At 40.6% G+C, this 19,336-nt stretch overlaps 1 protein-coding gene across 1 annotated transcript in view; it reads left to right on the top strand.

The window, feature by feature from the left end:
- The window catches only part of CPED1 (cadherin like and PC-esterase domain containing 1), a 195,081-nt gene that overhangs the window by 76,417 nt on the left and 99,328 nt on the right, over positions 1-19,336 (top strand). The window contains exons 8-13 of the mRNA XM_075274232.1: positions 1,181-1,253; positions 11,574-11,726; positions 12,383-12,484; positions 14,440-14,600; positions 17,032-17,099; positions 18,922-18,951. Coding sequence (XP_075130333.1) covers positions 1,181-1,253; positions 11,574-11,726; positions 12,383-12,484; positions 14,440-14,600; positions 17,032-17,099; positions 18,922-18,951 — 587 coding nt within the window. The remainder of the gene's footprint in view (positions 1-1,180; positions 1,254-11,573; positions 11,727-12,382; positions 12,485-14,439; positions 14,601-17,031; positions 17,100-18,921; positions 18,952-19,336) is intronic.

Below are 19,336 nucleotides of genomic sequence, written 5' to 3'. Positions count from 1 at the left end.
GGCCAGTGGTAAAAACATCATATCATCTGTAGCTGTTCAACTGCCTAAGACCATTGCAGTTATGACCTATTAATTACACATGATTAATTACCTATGGTTCTTTTTCCACACCAGGAGAGGAGACTACACAAGGTTAAGGAATATTGGAAAGAGTTGAACTTGTGTTGTGTATTTTTCAGCACGCACCTGGTTTTGGCCTAGATTCAATGATGCAAATCACTGACCAAAAACTGACCATGTAAATAAAGTCTAAGGGTCCATTCACACGGAGGAAGTTGGCGCTGATTCTGGCGCAGAATCCCATTGACTTCAATGGGTTCCATTTTCCGTGCGGAGCCCATTGAAGTCAATGGGAATCTTTTTTTTTTTTTTTTTTTTAGCATTGATTCTGACATGGATTCCATGCCAGAATCAATGCCAACTTCCTCATTGTGCATAGACCCTTAGGCTAAAGCCCCAGTTACTGAACCACAGATAAAAAAACACAGCGGAAATAATGCAGTGAAACGTTTTTGTTATATTTCCTAACATAAAATCGACTTGTTTTTGAAACCGCAGCCTTTACACAGCTGTTTTATCCACAATGTGTGGATGGAATTAGCCAGGATCACTTTCACTTTAGACGGTGCTGTAAACTGCAGCATTTTTTTCCGCTGTGTTTCTACAATAGAACATTATAGTTATGCTGCTGTAAGTCCCTGCCTCCAAGAGACTATACTGATTATAGCCCACATATGTCGCAGGGAGGCAGGAACACTAAGCAGCATAGATAATTATACTGTTATGAGTCCCTCTTCCACCATACTGTGCAGGTTGGAAACGTCTGAAACTTAGTCGTGTGAATGCAGGGTTAGTCTGGGTTGCAGTAATGCTTAGCACATATTACTATGTATTTCACCTGTATATTGATAGTCCCTAAATTGGAATTCTACAGTTTACTTGCATGCAATTCTTCACTAAAATAGTGCTGGGTAAACCCAAACTTACACACACAAGGACTATCATCATACACAGTGAGAGACAGGGCACAGCTCTTAATAGAGATGCAAGGGAAAGAATATAAAATTACATACTGTATCCAATAAACTGTAAAGTGCTGCTAACTCGATCAGCTCATGTTGTCATTGTAGCACCACTAATATGCAATGCTTTGTATAACTACTTATCTGAATGATTTCAGGTGCAGTGAATGCTTTCAGCTCCTAACTCTTGACGTTGGATACAGCAGTGCTATTCACCCTTCAGTACTTGAGGTCAGTGCTAAATTTGTCTTGTGAGAATAAATATGGTAAGTCTAATTCTTACCACGTAAATTGCTTTAAAGGTATGAAGGATGTATCCGAGCAATCACATACACTGTATATGTCTGGTTTATGCAATTCTATCTATATTGTGCTGGTTTGGAATCCAAGAGAAGCAATCCCTCCTTCTGACTCAGAGTATACATAAAACCAATTCAAACATTTTGCTTGAGGGTGGTGTTATAAATGAGACCATTTCAGGGAATTTAAACATGAACTACTGTACAATAATTGTCAAAATGCTTCACCAGTCCAATTTGGGATATTAATGCAGAATGGCTGTACCATTGAATGCTTGGGATTTTTTTTCATTTTTACTAGCCATAAGAATGACAATGAGAGAGGGTATCAAAGGCACATACACATGTGGAAAATTGTTGGTACCCCTCGTTTAATGAAAGAAAAACTCACAATGGTCACAGAAATAACTTGAATCTGACAAAAGTAATAGTAGTAAAACTACAGCTTCTGGGAGAATGTCCTATGGGCAAGGCATATCAGCTCTATGTTCACAGATGGAAAAATGAAGCATATCTTGAAAAGAACACTCTCCCTACTGTGAAACATGGAGGAGGCTCTGTTATGTCCTGGGGCTGCTTTGCTGCATCTGGCACAGGTTGTCTTGAATCTGTGCAGGGTACAATAAAGACTATCAAGGGATTCTAGAGAGAAATGTACTGCCCAGTGTCAGAAAGCTTTGTCTCAGTTATGGGTCATGCAACAGGATAATGACCCAAAATACATAGCTAAAAACACCCAAGATTGGCTAAGAGGAAAACATTGGACTATTCTGAAGTGGCCTTCTATGACCTAAATCTTATTGAGAATCTTTGGAAGGAGCTGAAACATGCCGTCTGGAAAAGGCTCCCTTCAAACCTGTGACAACTGGAGCAGTTATCTCATTAAGAGTCGGTCAAAATACCTGTTGAGAGGGGTAGAAGTCTCATTGACTGTTATAGAAATCATGTGATTGCAGTGATGGCCTCAAAAGGTTATGCAACAAAATAGTAAGTTAAGGGAACCATCCTTTCTATCCAGGCCTGTTTCATGAGTTTTATTTTTTTTTTAATTCTGTTGAAGAGAAAAGCAATGTCTGACTTTCATTTGATAATTTTTATTTTTATATTATTACTTTTGTCAGATTTAAGTTATTTCTGTGACCATACAAGTGACTGTAGAACTATACTCAAAATAAAAAAGAGAAGGTTGAAAACCGTACCACTTTTCATCTGACACTTTGTCATAGAAAGCTGGTCTATGCTACGCCATCTGTGGTATATGCACTTGAAAAAGGGCGTGAGGGCCCGAAACGGAGTGTTTTAGCGTTGTGCACCTTTTAACCAATAAATTCTACTGTGACCTCGAGTGTGGTCTATTGCCTTCTTCGTATCATACAAGTGAATGTGAAACTCTTTCATCCACTTGTGGTTGTAAATGGAGCCCCATTTTTGAAATAGATGTTTCCAATGATGGGACCCACATCCTTCAGGCATTTATGACATATCCTATGGATACAGCCGTAAATGCTAAAACAGGAATACCCCTTTAAGCTGCTATAATTACTATGCATTATTGTTCAATGCCTAAAGTAAATAATAATATGATGCCAACATATTACGCGACAGTTTATAATTCAGGGGGTACATGAACAGACAATATACCAACATATCAAACAACAGAAGTAAGGGCCCTGCTTATGGGAGCTTAGAATCTATGGGTAGATTGGGAGACACAAGAGGTAAGAGGGCTTGTTTGGTAAAAGTACATTTATCTTTTTCATGTAAATATTCTTATCTCTAGATTTGATATATTGTGGTGCAATTTGATAGTACAGTATTACACACAGTAGCTCTAGATTTCAATTTTTGAAAGATTATCTATTGAGTTCATTCCTGGGATAAAAAGTTGTAGTTATTAATTGTATCATTAGCAGATGTACCCAACCACATCTTCTCTTCATTATGAAGATGGAGCAGGCATTCAGTATGTTTGCATTCCTATTGTCTTGCAATGTCTAGGCTGTAAAGCTTGACTTACCCTCATCATAGCCTAAGGGTAATACATTAATATTGACAGGTTCAGAAAGATAATGTTTGGTTTTAGCCCTAAACAGATTTGGGGTTATTTTAAGGAAACCGAATGCCTTTTGTATTACTGCATGAATGAAAAGGCATAAATCATGTCTGTTGTTGTATGGATTCTCAAAATCTCTAATGATGTCTCTTCACCTAATGCTGATCTGATGTTCTATTAATGGCTCACTTGACCTTAGGAATATATTCCAATGGTTTTGACAAAAAAATAAAAAATGCACAGAGATGGTTGAGCTGAAAAAATTTAAAGATTTGCACCTCTTCCATGTTTTGGACCCAATATGGATTTTTTAATAGACTGATGCAAAATACTAACAAAGATACTCCTGTGTACAGGTACCCATGATATTAGATGGCCTAGCATGCTGCCCGTATCACTAATGTGCCCTTTTCCACGCATGCTAGTTGTGTGATGCTGGGCTGCTGTAGTCCTGAATTGAGGCACCATCTGCACCCCATATTCTAGTACCAAGCTCTACTCTGTTCTCTTGGTCAAGCTTACACCGCTCAGTGTGCGTCCATATGCTCAGAGGGTAGAGACTGACACCACATAGATAGAAAAAGGACGCTGTGAGTGCCGCCATGTCATCATGGTACATTGAGTGAAGTACCCATGCAGAGAGAACATGGTGGAGTGTCACAGACAAAAAGTATCTAATACTTTAATTCTATATTATCTTTAGTTCTCTGTGTCTGGTGGTGGTTAGGGGACAATGGGAGATATGATCATGGAGTCTTGTAATTAAGAATTGTAATATTATGGGATGTGTCTGTAATACACAACCCCTTTTAGTCCATTTTTAAGTCATCCCCCACCTAACACCCATTCTTAGTTACAGATAAGAAAAATACTAGAGATGAGCGAGTAGTGAAATATTCGAGATTCGATATTCGTTTCGAGTAGAGCCTCAATATTCGATCGAATATCGAATCCCATTATAGTCTATGGGAAAAAATGCTCGTTTCAGGGGAAACCACTATTCGACTAAAGGAGAGTCACCAAGTCCACGAGTAGCAGAAGGAGAGTGTTTAGGAGGAGTGCTGTGCAGTTAAAGTGCACGGACCCCATAGACTATAACTGGTCTGTCTGCTTTAACTGCACAGCACTTGCAGTTGCGTTGATATTCCGTTCGGGGGTCCTACTGCGGACTCCTTCCGGACGGGAGGCAAGCGCTAATGTGAACTTGCTCGTCCTGCAGAACCAGCATTGATTGGCTATACAGTGTATAGCATTCGACCAATCAACGCTGGTTCTGCAGTAGGCTCTTTGCTAGTCGGGAGAGCTGGCTGCCTGGGTTATGCGGGAGCTGACGCATTCCTATGAGAAAACATTGACCAGCATTGATTGACCGAATGCTATACAGCGTACAGCATTCGCCAATCAACGCTGGTTCTGCCGGAGGCTCGTCTGTGAGGAGGCAGAGTCTAAGATCAGACCACAATGGAGACTGCTGTGGTCCGATCTTGGACTCCGCCTCTTTACAGATGAGCCTCCAGCAGAACCAGCGTTGATTGGCTGAATGCTGTACACTGTATAGCATTCGGCCAATCAATGCTGGTTCTGAATCGAATCTTTGCTGCGAATAGTAGTATTCTCGAACAAGTACGAGTATTTCAAATACCACAGTATTCTATCGAATACCTACTCGATCGAATACTACTCACTCATCTCTTAAAAAAAAAACAAAAAAAAAAACAACCCTTCAGTGACACCAGAGTTCCTAAATCTCAGATATCTTTAATTGGGGGTGACGACCGTGGACTTGTATTTAGTTGACTGCCGGGGGAAAGGGAGCGGGACCAGTGTCACAAGCAGTACTACTGAAGTCTTCTGTAATTTTCTAACTCAGTAGGGGTGATGCCTGTGGACTTGGGGTTTTCCGGGACTAATTAATTGACCTATTCTTAGGATAGCTAATTAATTTAAGATCGACAGGGGTTTCACGCCCACATATTGCAATTACTAGCTTATGCTAAGGGGGGTGTCTGATATTTTGGTTGCAAATAGGTAAAATATTACTATTGTTGTTCGATTTATTTAAAAAAAAAAATATATATATATATATATATATATATATATATATATATATATTATTATTATTATTAGGAAATTGAATAAGTTAAGAAAAAAAAAAAAACAACTCCCGTTTAAATATCCCTAGCACCAGTGCAGAAAGTCCATTCCCACTTGTTTCTGGTCAGTGATGACATCCTATGTGAGGGTCCATTCACACAGAGGAAAATGGTGAAGAATTTGGTGTGGAATTTCAGCGCTGAAAAAAGCCTCCCATTGGGAGCCTTTTATTTTCAGCGGAGAAATTCCACACCAAATTCTTCACCATTTTCCTCCGTGTGACTGGCCCCTGAGGATAGTTGCAGACAATCACTGGCCTTAGTGGCAACATGTATACAAGTAGTACTTGATCTGCTGGCTTCAACAGTCAGGCCTTACTTGTGCACACACCTCTATTTCCACTCTGAAGAATTTTTTTGTAGTCTTGTGCAACATTAGGGTTCAGTATTCTATTACGTCAGCGCCACCCTTCACCTCACAACACTTTGTATAGGGCCCAAGTAGCCACGGGCAGTGATGTTGATGTCTCCAAATGTATTTTGGCTGAGAATACAATTCTAATAAAACAGAGACGATAAATCCATCTCACTAAATGATCTCAGATTCAGTTATATATAAATCATCTGAAATGAGCCCCAGCGGGATTTCTTTTTTATTCTCACAGCTGCAAAACTGCTTAGTTATACTCCAAAAAATCAAATCAGATTTATCTAATAAATAATAGTTTTGGTCATGAAAGGTTTCCAGAATGATGGTTCAAGACTAGCCGGAGACATAAAATAGGCTAATTTTCACTGTGGGATTTTGTGTTCTCAAAATATATTCATATATTCCATAATTATTAAAGATAGTGATGTAGTGATGGAGGAAAATGGTTCACTATTAATTACTGTAAGTATAGACTCTACATCTTTATAACTCTTACAATCTGTCTCTATCATAAAATTAAGTCATGGCAGGAACTTCTAACTTCTTTTTTCCATGAGCTATTCTATATAGATGCAAAAGGTCACCAGCTTGTATTCTGTTTCATCAATCCCATTACTGGTAACTAGAGATGAGCGAACAGTGTTCTATCGAACACATGTTCGATCGGATATCAGGGTGTTCGCTATGTTCGAATCGAATCGAACACCGCGTGGTAAAGTGCGCCAAAATTCGATTCCCCTCCCACCTTCCCTGGCGCCTTTTTTGCACCAATAACAGTGCAGGGGAGGTGGGACAGGAACTACGACACCGGGGGCATTGAAAAAAATTGGAAAAAGTCATTGGCTGCCGAAATCAGGTGACCTCCATTTTAGACGAATAGTGGATTTCAAATCCGGGTCATATGAGAATGTGAACTTTGTGACTATGAGACAGGGATAGCTGTACAGGCAGGGATAGCTAGGGATAACCTTTATTTAGGGGGGAATGTTATTAAAAATAACTTTTTGGGGCTCTATCGGGTGTGTAATTGTGATTTTTGTGAGATAAACTTTTTCCCATAGGGATGCATTGGCCAGCGCTGATTGGCCAGAGTACGGAACTCGACCAATCAGCGCTGGCTCTGCTGGAGGAGGCGGAGTCTAAGATCGCTCCACACCAGTCTCCATTCAGGTCCGACCTTAGACTCCGCCTCCTCCAGCAGAGCCAGCGCTGATTGGCCGAATTCCGTACTCTGGCCAATCAGCACTGGCTAATGCATTGTATTGGCGTGATGAAGCAGTGCTGAATGTGTGTGCTTAGCACACACATTCAGCTCTACTTCATCGGGCTAATAGAATGCATTGGCCAATCAGCGCTGGCCAATGCATTCTATTAGCTTGATGAAGCAGAGTGTGCACAAGGGTTCAAGCGCACCCTCGGCTCTGATGTAGCAGAGCCGAGGCTGCACAAGGGTTCAAGCGCACCCTCGGCTCTGATGTAGCAGAGCCGAGGGTGCACTTGAACCCTTGTGCAGCCTCGGCTCTGCTACATCAGAGCCGAGGGTGCGCTTGAACCCTTGTGCACCCTCGGCTCTGCTACATCAGAGCCGAGGGTGCGCTTGAACCCTTGTGCACACTCTGCTTCATCAAGCTAATAGAATGCATTGGCCAGCGCTGATTGGCCAATGCATTCTATTAGCCCGATGAAGTAGAGCTGAATGTGTGTGCTAAGCACACACATTCAGCACTGCTTCATCACGCCAATACAATGCATTAGCCAGTGCTGATTGGCCAGAGTACGGAATTCGGCCAATCAGCGCTGGCTCTGCTGGAGGAGGCGGAGTCTAAGGTCGGACCTGAATGGAGACTGGTGTGGAGCGATCTTAGACTCCGCCTCCTCCAGCAGAGCCAGCGCTGATTGGTCGAGTTCCGTACTCTGGCCAATCAGCGCTGGCCAATGCATTCTATTAGCGTGAACTGAGTTTGCACAGGGGTTCTAGTGCACCCTCGGCTCTGCTACATCAGATTGCTACATCTGATGTAGCAGTGCCGAGTGTGCATCAGATGTGTAGTTGAGCAAAACTGACTCAGCACTGCTAAGTCTCTGCATTCGCATAGGAATGCATTGGCCAGCCTTTGGCCAATCAGCGCTGGCTCTGCCGGAGGAGGCGGAGTCTAAGGTCGGACCTGAATGGAGACTGGTGTGGAGCGATCTTAGACTCCGCCTCCTCCAGCAGAGCCAGCGCTGATTGGTCGAGTTCCGTACTCTGGCCAATCAGCACTGGCCAATGCATTTCTATGGGGAAAAGTTAGCTTGCGAAAATCGCAAACTGACAGGGATTTCCATGAAATAAAGTGACTTTTATGCCCCCAGACATGCTTCCCCTGCTGTCCCAGTGTCATTCCAGGGTGTTGGTATCATTTCCTGGGGTGTCATAGTGGACTTGGTGACCCTCCAGACACGAATTTGGGTTTCCCCCTTAACGAGTATATGTTCCCCATAGACTATAATGGGGTTCGAAACCCATTCGAACACTCGAACAGTGAGCGGCTGTTCGAATCGAATTTCGAACCTCGAGCATTTTAGTGTTCGCTCATCTCTACTGGTAACCCATATTCAGAAGATCACACCACCCTTTGGGATTCCGTTAGACCTGTCCCAGTTCAGTTCTTGTGGTGATTAGGATAAAGTAAGTGCCCTTTGTCCTTTCCATTGGCTCTACTATTGATGCTGCTGTGTCAGCCTTTATTTCTGCTTGTTCCGAATTGTAAAGTTGTACTCTGCAACATTCTGTTTGGAAACCTGTCTATGATCCAGAACATAGAGTTGTTCTGTACAGCTCCCATTATGAAGGAGTTGAACCTTCCTTACTCAACCGAATGTCCCCAATATAATACCACATTTTCCCTGCAGTAGTTGTTTTTGGCATTTGTTGAGGCTGTAGATTTACCTCATATGCCAGATTTCCTTGGTATACACTCTTAAAGTAAAGCTTGAACGCATTCACCCTGACTCTGCTGTGCCAGAAGCACCTTAAAGAGTACCTTTCACCTCTGGGACACATGCGGTTTTATATATCGCTAGAAAGCCGACAGTGTACGGAATTCAGCACATTCACGTTCTGTGCCCCAGTGAAGAGCTATTGGTGCTGGTGCTTGTCCAAGTCTTACAAAGAATCACAAGGGATTTCTGTACACAGCAGCAATCCAGCACAGGTTGTCCCCAGGATCAGGGGTTAGCAGATTTGTCTAGGCTTGACCTTTGGATACAACCTCTTCATAAACACATCAGCTGGGACTACTGGAGAAAACTTGGCAGTTGGAGGTGCGGAGTAGTAGTCTGAGGGGCTCATCTCTTGAAAGGAGACATAAGGAGGTGGTGCTGCTCTGTCTTAGCACAGGCCCTAACTCACTACTGAAGGAACCACACACTCTCCTAGGAGGGAGGGGTGCAAATCTAGCAGATTCTAGAACTTTCAGGGGCATCAGCAGATGCCATTGGCTGGAAGGATCATGTGACAGATTTTTGGCATGTACCATTACAAGCAAGGAATAAACCAATATTTAGGCACACAGGTCAATGTGTCATTTTGGTCATTAGGTGATAGCAACACAATCAACCTAATGTGAGCTAATGTGGTATAATGTAATGCCAATAGGAAGCCATTGCACACTATTATATAAGGTGACGGCACTAAATAATATCCCTATGCAGAGCATTGGCCAGTGGCACACGAAGGCCCAATGTATACAGAAATAATGGCCGTTATGGGACTTTGCACTTGCCACTTGTAGCCTCAGACCCCAGGCAATGTACATTAGGCCCTTATTATAATGCATGCCTGGGTATGGATGTGGCTTGCCTACAAGGAAGATCATGGTGAGAAAGAGTAAGAAGGTCTTGTTCACTTTTCCTTCCAGTGCTGCTGCCAATTCTATTTTGTCAAACTGGTGATTCCTTTTCATGGAGGTGCAGAGAAACCTAGTTCCTACATGTACTACACCCCCTGCTAGAATGAACAGTCATGTGATCATGTTGTAATCTTCTAACTCTGTCTCCATTACTTGAAAAAAGCTTTTATCGTCTAACCTATCAAAAGGCGGGAAGAGGAACAACCAGACTAGGAGACATATGTTTCCCAGAGGTGTCACATCACTACTAGGGATCAGTGTCAGTGAAAATGAAGAAGACATAGTTGACAATGCAGAAACGCCATGCAGTAAATTATGGATTACATCAATAGAGGAAGAGGAGGAACGCACAGATTCCTGACTCAGGGTGGTACTTATGGCATCGCTCAGATGAAATATCCTCCTGTTACTGAGATGACTGAGCCAAGTAATCAAAACATCATTTTCACTCTCTGGAAGTAAATCAATGTTGTGGCTACTGGCAGAGCTGTCGAGACCATAAGTAGTGTTGATATTGCCGCCCACATTTGTATTTTAATAGTACATGCAGACGTGGATGGCATGACAGTCATTTTATTGCACTGTTTATATAACAGTGATTGATGACAATTATGACTGTATATTGGGGGGGGATTACAAACTCTGTATTACAACAAACCTAGGGAAAAAAAAATAAGATTTAGCACTGAAAGGATGACCTGGTCAGTGAATAATACAGTAAAATACACTGAGCCATAGGCAACATGGATTTTTGAGTGACAGTGGTTTTTCATGTATTATTTTTTTTTAATAAAAACACTATTGAAAAAATACCTAAGATGATATTTAATACTGAAAGGGTGATCTGGTCAGTGTATCTGTATATACAGTAGATGCTACATTCACAGTAGTGTCTACTGCAGTATCTTACAGGCTGTATGATATCAGCACTATAACCACTAAATGCACCATGCATGACTGGCTGAGAGACTGTCGCGTGATACAAGATGTCAGCCTTGGGCACAGAGACCATGTGATCCTCCTCCTTTGCTATTCTACCTTATGTTACATGTGGCATCCTATTTTAGTTAATCTGAAATGAATTGTAAAAGTTTTGGTTTCATTAAAGAGGATCTTTCACCATCTCCAACAAGTCCAACTGTTTACATCATTTAATATCTGCTGCTCCACTAATTCCGGTACTTTTGGTATTTTTTTCTCCAGTCCCCACTGTTCCTGAGAAATCAATGCTTCTAGTTTTGATGCCTGATATGCTTTTTAGGCTCTGTACTGTCAGGAGGGTGGTGTCAGCTTGGAGCAGGCAAGGGGTGTGATTCTGAGCTCTGACACTGGCTGCCTCTGATTGGAGCTCTGAATCACACCCCCTGCCTGACACCGCCCTTCTGACAGTACAGAGCTTAAATAGCATATCAGGCACCAAAACTAACTGTGCTTGTTGTTTAGTAATGGTATAGGCTAGAGAAAAAATTGTAACTGCTAAAGTCAGTAGAAAGATGCTTAGTAACGGATCCTAAGAACTACAATTGGTGGCCGAGGACAAAGGTCCTCTTCAAATTCTAAAATTTTTGAAAATGTCTGGTTGAAACTAGTTTCACTCATCTTTATCCATGACCTATCCTTAGGATATGTTGTCAATATAAGACTGACAGGGCTCTGGTCATTAATATTGTTTGCCCTGAAGTTCCCTTTAAATATGTAGAATAAGCTTATATATGAATGTAATTGACTACAAATAAAATGAGCTATGGGTGCATATTCTACTAATATTTCAATGTCTCCTTCAAAGGTGAAAGAAGAACTTGTATTGAACGATCTAAGTGTGGATGGATACACTACTATGGAAAGCGTAATAGAAGATGTATTTAACTTTTTATTACATAACCACTCGTTTGGTATTTTAGAAACAATAGAAAAATCAAAGTTTTGCCTCTCTCTAAAGGTAAGTCTTCAACATGAGGGTTTCTTAATGTTTTCTTTTTTTAAATTGTTATTATACTAACATATAATGTTTTTCTTACTTCTCTATACACATAAAGGGCGAGTTCACACAGTTTACGGGCGCACATTCTGGCACGTACTGTATACACGTGTAAGAATGTGAGCGCTCAAAACAGATCCCATTCATTTCAATGTATCGTTACGGGCATATAACGCATATAACGTAATTTTGCGGCAAAACGATACATTGAAATGAATGGGATCGGTTTTGAGCGCTCACATTCTGACTCGTGTATACGTGCCAGAATGCACACCCGTAAACTCCATGTGAACTCGCCCTCACATTGTTTTTATTTAACATTTATTATTTTAATTTTTATTAATTTCTCACTGCTCTCATGTTTTTTTGACTCACAGTCAATTTATAATTGATACATATTTTGGAAAATGTAATAATCAGGTCTCCATATTAAGTCACATGACCGTGCAGCCAGCTCTATGCAGTAGTGCTGCTAAATGATTTATTCCAATAGAGATGGACAGAGCAGACCACTAATGGATATTATTCGGTTACATGGATGGCATTTTTTAAAGACTGGAATATGGACATGCAAAAAGAGAAATAATTCATAAATAGGTCTGTTCTTTTTTTCTTAGAACACTTATTGGATGGACTCCATTCTTGATCTTACATGGGAACAAATGGATAACTTACGTTCTTTAATACAGGAGCAAGCAAAACTGGGCAAGTTTGAGATGGTAATATACTTTGACACAATGTTGGTTATGTCAGTGCTAGCATGGTTGCCATGAGTGTCATTATAGTCTACTAGTCTACTTTTCCATATGCGTTGCTAAAGACGTTATTCAGATATAAGGCAAGATGATATAGGATGTTTTAGTGTTTTTTTGTATACATATGTAAAAACACACATATATCTACTGTATGTGTATATACTGCATGACTGAAAGGATATCTGTATATATGTATTTGCAAACTGGGCACCCTAGCCCTTTTCTATGATTACGGCAGTGGTATCCCACAGACTTGAAGGGATACAGTTATAGTATTTTTGACTGCTGTTATTAAGAATATGAGGAGTGAGCAGCACAATGCCTCTAGAGATATGCCTCTAGCGGATGCCGCCACACTATATACATACAGTGACATCCATCACTGAGAGACTTTCAAGTTTAATATGTATATGGCATGTTATACTTTTTTCTGCTGCATGCCTATGTATGGAATAACACTTAAATTGTAAGTCTTTTCAATCAACTTCTACTTCAGATCAACAACAGATCAGTTTTGTGGGTGGAACTTACAAAAACTGGTGATATCAACATATGCTTTTACTTATCAGATAAATCAATAGTTGTGTTGAGTTCCTATTAGTTTTCCTGAAAGCATCCTGATGGTGAATCTCCAAATCAACAACCATGTGGGCTTCATTAATCCTACGTATAATAAAACTGACTTAGAATAAATCTGGCAATGTATACTGCTCATTGAGAATAAATCTAAAAAAAGAACATAGCTATGCTATACTATACATATGCACTGGCATCAGTATTGAGATTGTTGCATCCTTCTGGCCCATAAGCCAAGGAAACCCACAGATTACCCTAACCACACTAAGGTGATTAAACTCCTCAGCACCCCCATAACTATGGCTATCAAGGATTTGCTGTAGGAATGAGGTAGGGGGCCCCGGACAGTATAATACTCGGGTTAACAGGACACTTGTGGAGTGCTGCTGAACTCTTCACCGGCTCACAGACACACTCATCAGTACATTATTAGCAAATGCTTGGCTGATGATGGCAGTGATTAAAAACAGAGAGCTCAGGCAACACTGCCATTAATTTTATGATGATATCCCACATATCTTTCTGCTAAATGATGAAGACGAGACAGAAGAACAAAACTAATTATGTAATGAATGAACGCCAGGCCAGACACAACACAACTGCTGGAACTCTTCAACCACCTTTAAATCAACCCAGACTGAGTTTAATGCATATTACATATTACCATACTATTCAACAACTTAGAAAGAAATTCCTAAAATATGGTAATAACACCCTACAGGATGTTATGAAATGTACCTATATACTAAGCATCCATTTTTCATGGCCGTCTTGCATTCGAGGGGCAGCCGTTTTCATGGATCCCTCATACATTACAGTGAAAACATAGTTACATAGTACATGAGGTTGGATAAAGACACAGGTCCATCAAGTACAACCTATAATCCTATGGTGTTGATGGACAAAATAAGAACATGACTTACATTTTGACGGTCCGTTACCATGGACCCTCATAATAACATTCATGTCCATAACCTCTAGAGACCTAATGTTCATGAAAAACGTCCATGTCTGTCCACACCAGTGCACTTATAGCAGTGAATAATGGCCATGCAAAGGTCATTTTTGAAACAGTCATAATGTGGCCATTGTAGAACCCATGAATTTCAATGGGTCTATTCACATGGCACTATCATTGTCCATTTTGACGTTGCAAAAAACTGCTGTTTTTCACTGTGGTGTAAATAAGCCCTAATTGCCAAATTAAAAAGGGAGCCCTATGATTTCTAGTTGCGCCCCTGCTTATGACTGGCATTATGAAAGGTGCTTGCAATGTTGTAATAAGTGCTAATAAAATATTAAATATTATCACACAAATGACATGTACTTTCTGCATTTTACAGCTTTATCCTTCCAGTTCAGTTTTACTGAAATCCTTAAGACATGACCTCTATCACAGATCTGAGCACAGGGAGAAGGGTAGATCAATCCTGACAGTACATGATCTTTTCTCTGACATGTGCGAATGTCTACAGTCCTTGCAAGAAATCAATCTGACAAACAGGTAAATATGGAAATGTAAGATAGGTGTTGTACATACTGAATTATTTCTCAGGATACCCAATAGAAAAAGGTCAATAGCTTTAGATCCCAATCATACTGAGCAGTTTTACTATAGTTTTATATGTATGGCTGACAGAAAACCTTTAAAAACATAGCAGTTTATAAGAATACAAAAATGACAAATATAGCTGTTTATATCATTCGCACATACATATGTAAATATCATATATGTATCATGGTGCTGGGATTCTTAGGCTATATTCACATCTACATCTGAGTCTGTAGCTCTTTCTCTAGCTCAGGTTCTCTGATGGACCAGAACAATGGACAGGATGATGCTAGTATGAACCTAGTGTTACACTCCAGTCTATCCTCTTTGGGTCAAAATGGAATGTACATGCACGCAGATTTATTGGTTCTTTATAAAGAGACAATGAGACTGTATGCTGTATAACCTGTTAGTTGTATGTTTGTAAATTTCAGGTTTGCCATGTCAGCACATGGTTTCAGCAGTGACATATAATACTGCCTGCATTTAAGGTACTGCTAACTATATTTCATTAATTCTCTATGCAGTGGTGTTGATAGTTTGAGTAATACACTGCTGTCAAGGCAAATCTAAGTAAAATGTATTCACACCTATTGGGCTCTATATGAGTGTTGGTAACACTAAAGGGACAGATTTTTGCTATGTATTCAGTTGTCACCTAGTATTTTATTATTTTGTTGCCTTCATTTTATGTGACATGTTTGCTCTACTGAGATGTCAGATAAGTCTCATTTACAATGGTTATCAAATTTTTCCATTGCAAATGTCCTCTGGGTTATTCAAGTGAGACAAAAAGTCTGTGACAAGGCAGATTCATTGCAGAATTGTCTGCAACTGAAAGAATCTATTTCATACATCTGAATGGGATTATTTAAGTAGACACATGCATACATTTATGCAAGCTCTAGTCATATGATTGAACTATCATATAGAAATATCTGCAGCATACACACATGGACAAAATTGTTGGTCCCCTCGTTTAATGAAAGAAAAACCCACAATGATACTAGAAATAACTTGAATCTTAAATTCTATGAAAATGAACAAATGAAAGTCAGACATTGCTTTCCAACCATGCTTCAACAGGATTTAAAAAAAATAAAGCTCATGAAACAGGCCTGGACAGAAATGATGGTTCCCTTAACTTAATATTTTGTTGCACAACCTTTTGAGGCCATCACTGAAATCACACGATTCCTGTAACTGTCAATGAGACTTCTGCCCCTCTCAACAGGTATTTTGGCCCTCTACTCATAAGCAAACTGCTCCAGTTGTCTCAGGTTTGAAGGGCGCCTTTTCCAGATGGCATGTTTCAACTCCTTCCAAAGATGCTCAATAGGATTTAGGTCAGGGCTCATAGACGGCCACTTCAGAATAGTCCAATGTTTTCCTCTTAGCCATTCTTGGGTGTTTTTAGCTATGTGACTTGGGTCATTATCCTGTTGCAAGACCCATGACCTGCTACTGAAACCAAGCTTTCTGACACTGGGCAGCACATTTCTCTCTAGAATCCCTTGACAGTCTTGATATTTCATTGTATCCTGCACAGATTCAAGACACCCTGTGCCAGATGCAGCAAAGCAGCCCCAGAACATAACAGAGCCTCCTCAATGTTTCACAGTAGGGACAGTGTTCTTTTCAAGATATGCTTCATTTTTCCATTTAAAGAGGACCTTTCATCAGATCGGGCACATGCAGTTTTATATACTGCTGGAAAGCTGACAGTGCGCTGAATTCATGAATTCGGTCCCGGGACCATAGCGCTTTAGTGTCAGAAGGGTGTTTCTGACACTTAGCCAGGGACGCCCTTCTGCCCAGCAGCGCCTATCGCGCTGTGCTGTGGATCGGGGAGGAACTCCCCCTCCAGCTCCTGAAAATACTCGTCTACGGACGAGCTGTGTGAGCAGAGGGAGGGGGCGTTCCTCCCCGCTCCACAGTACAGCGCGATAGGTGCTGCTGGGCGGAAGGGCGTCCCTGGCTAACTGTCAGAATTGCCCTTCTGACACTAAAGCGCTACAGTCCCGGGACCGATAGCGCTTTACACCGGGCACAGATCGGGAAAGCCGACAGTGCGCTGAATTCAGCTTTCCAACAGTATATACAACTGCATGTGCCCGATCTGATGAAAGGTCCTCTTTAATGAACCTTGCCAAATAGTTCAATTTTTGTCTCATCTGTCCATAGGACATTCCCCCATAAGCTTTGTGCCTTGTCAACATGTAGTTTGGCAAATTTCAGTTTGTCAGATTCGTTATTTCTGTGACCATTGTGGGTTTTTCTTTCATTAAATGAGGGGTAGAAGCAATTTTGTCCACGTGTGTATCTGGCACATGTGAACATACCTTATACACTTGTGTTTCATACCTATGGCATTTATTTACAGACCCAATTATCAAGACAAAGAAGAAAATAAATTGTTTGGTGTTCCAAGACAAGTCACAAGGTTATCAGGTTTGTACGCATTCCCATTCTTGTGTCTTTCTGTAAGTTCTGCACTTGTGCCATGGCTTTGCTTCTATCTCAGTAATAGTTATGGATGGGAAATATTCCTTTTAAAGCTGGATCCCAATTTGTGTCAAAATCAAAACAAAACCCACATGGAAATGTTTTGTTTTTTTTTTTGTCATATTTTTTTGTGTGCAGTAATGGTGCGACTTTCTGTGAAATCTCTGCCTATGTCCTCACTAGAGATGAGCGAATATGCTCGATCAAATACCTCAGCCGCATAGCTCCCGGTGCAAAAACACTTCAGGGCTTCAAATTTTTACTGCCCCTGCCGCCGGGAGCTATGCGGCCGAGGTATACAATCGAGCATATTCGCTCATCTCTAGTCCTCACTCTTTACCCTCCCTTTGTACTTTGGAAGTCTTACAAATAAGCTCCGGTGTGCGTGCAGTAGTAATCTTACATTTTTCAGCAAGCCTTGTTCACATTACTGATGACATGTATACAAGTTCTACATATCCAGACGTGTAAATGAATGCACATTTCCTTAATCCACTTCTATCCATCCAGTTTAAGATAAGTATTTGTTTTAAACACAGCAAACATCAAACCAGTGACATAGAAACTAGACTTTGGGTATCATTCATTGGTAATGATTTCCAGAGCTATATTTTGAATGAACTGGCATGAACCTTATGTTATACAGACACATTTACTGATAAAATGTTGGAAAGCATCAATTTCATATTTATAATAGAGTCTGTAAATTGATGTGACTTTTCCATTGTAAGAACTATGGTGAAATCATCATCATGGTATGACAGAAGTTTCCTAAACTGCTCTAGCATGTGTATAACAATATCAGCATCTCTACTCTTCAGGATGAAAAATTAGAACTGATCAGCAAATGCTTGATGGATCCACAACTACTTGTAATCTGGTATTGCACGCAACTCTGCTTTGCTTTTTACATTTGAGTTTTTTGCACAGTTCATTTCTGATATGTATTATATAAAGACTTTTTTTCCGGATATTACATTGATGGTGTATTTTTCAGGTAGGCTACTAATTGTAGGATTAATGGAGGTCTCAATCCTGGGGCCCTAAATATCTGCAGAAAGAAGGAGTAGAATTGCTAATAGGATTGCTGTGTGACCCAATTATGTCAATATTCAGTATATTGACGGCAGCTTCAATCTATCGGTGTATGGTAGTGCAGATCAGCCATGCACAGCACTTCTTTATTGACTGGGCAGAGCTGCAGTACCAATGACACTTAGGTGCATTCTCACGGAGTAACGTGCCGTGTGACCTGGCACCTATACGCCGTGTCAGATTTTGAGCGCCATATACGCTCCCATTGATTTCAATGGGAGTTAGTCTCGTATACGCCGCATTATTTTGTGGCCGCAAAATCACGGCCGCAAAATAATGCGGCATATACGAGACTAACTCCCATTGAAATCAATGGGAGCGTATACTGCACTCAAAATCTCACACGGTGTATACGTGCCAGGTCACGCGGCACGTTACTCCGTGTGAATGCACCCTGGTAGGGACAGCACTATGCTGGTAGATCAAGTACTAATCCAGGTAGAAAAGTGAAGGAACAGACCATCAACCAGATCAGTGTCCTTTATTTCCTTGGTGTTGTAAATTGCTATGGCCATCTTACATAAATGCATAAATAACTACCTGATCTTCTATACTCTGATTCTCAGTAGTTGAAGAATATAATACATTTTATTGACTGTGCGTGCACTATGTGACATATCATTTTTGGAAGATTTTTTAGTAGACATGATTGTGTGCTTTTTACGTTTTACAGGAACAAGAAAGTGGATGAACTGCAGTGATGGTAAGTGTATTGATGTCTTTCCAGTTACTCAGGTGCAACTGCCTTTGCTAGCTTGTTGATATCCTCCTGAATAGAAGAGAAGCAGAAAAAAAATTGCATTTAAACAATAACTCTAGACCAGCAATAACTCTGGACCCTGCAGTTTTTTCCATTCACATATGGGATTAAGCTGAAACAGCAAACACTGCAGATAACTTAGCACAGCCATTACACAGAGAGCCTAGCTGTCTACTACTACTACAGTCTCTGTCCTCTGTCCTGAGAGCTGATTGTAGGATGTCTTGGGTGTCTAAGGATCGGTCATCATATATCGTTTGCCAGGATACCAAGATTTATAAAACAATTTCTAAGATTTTCTTTTTTTTTTTTTTTTTTTTTTTTTTTA

Source organism: Leptodactylus fuscus, chromosome 5 (assembly GCF_031893055.1).
Source record: "Leptodactylus fuscus isolate aLepFus1 chromosome 5, aLepFus1.hap2, whole genome shotgun sequence".
Lineage (NCBI taxonomy): Eukaryota > Metazoa > Chordata > Amphibia > Anura > Leptodactylidae > Leptodactylus > Leptodactylus fuscus.
This window is presented reverse-complemented; position numbering and strand designations above follow the sequence as displayed.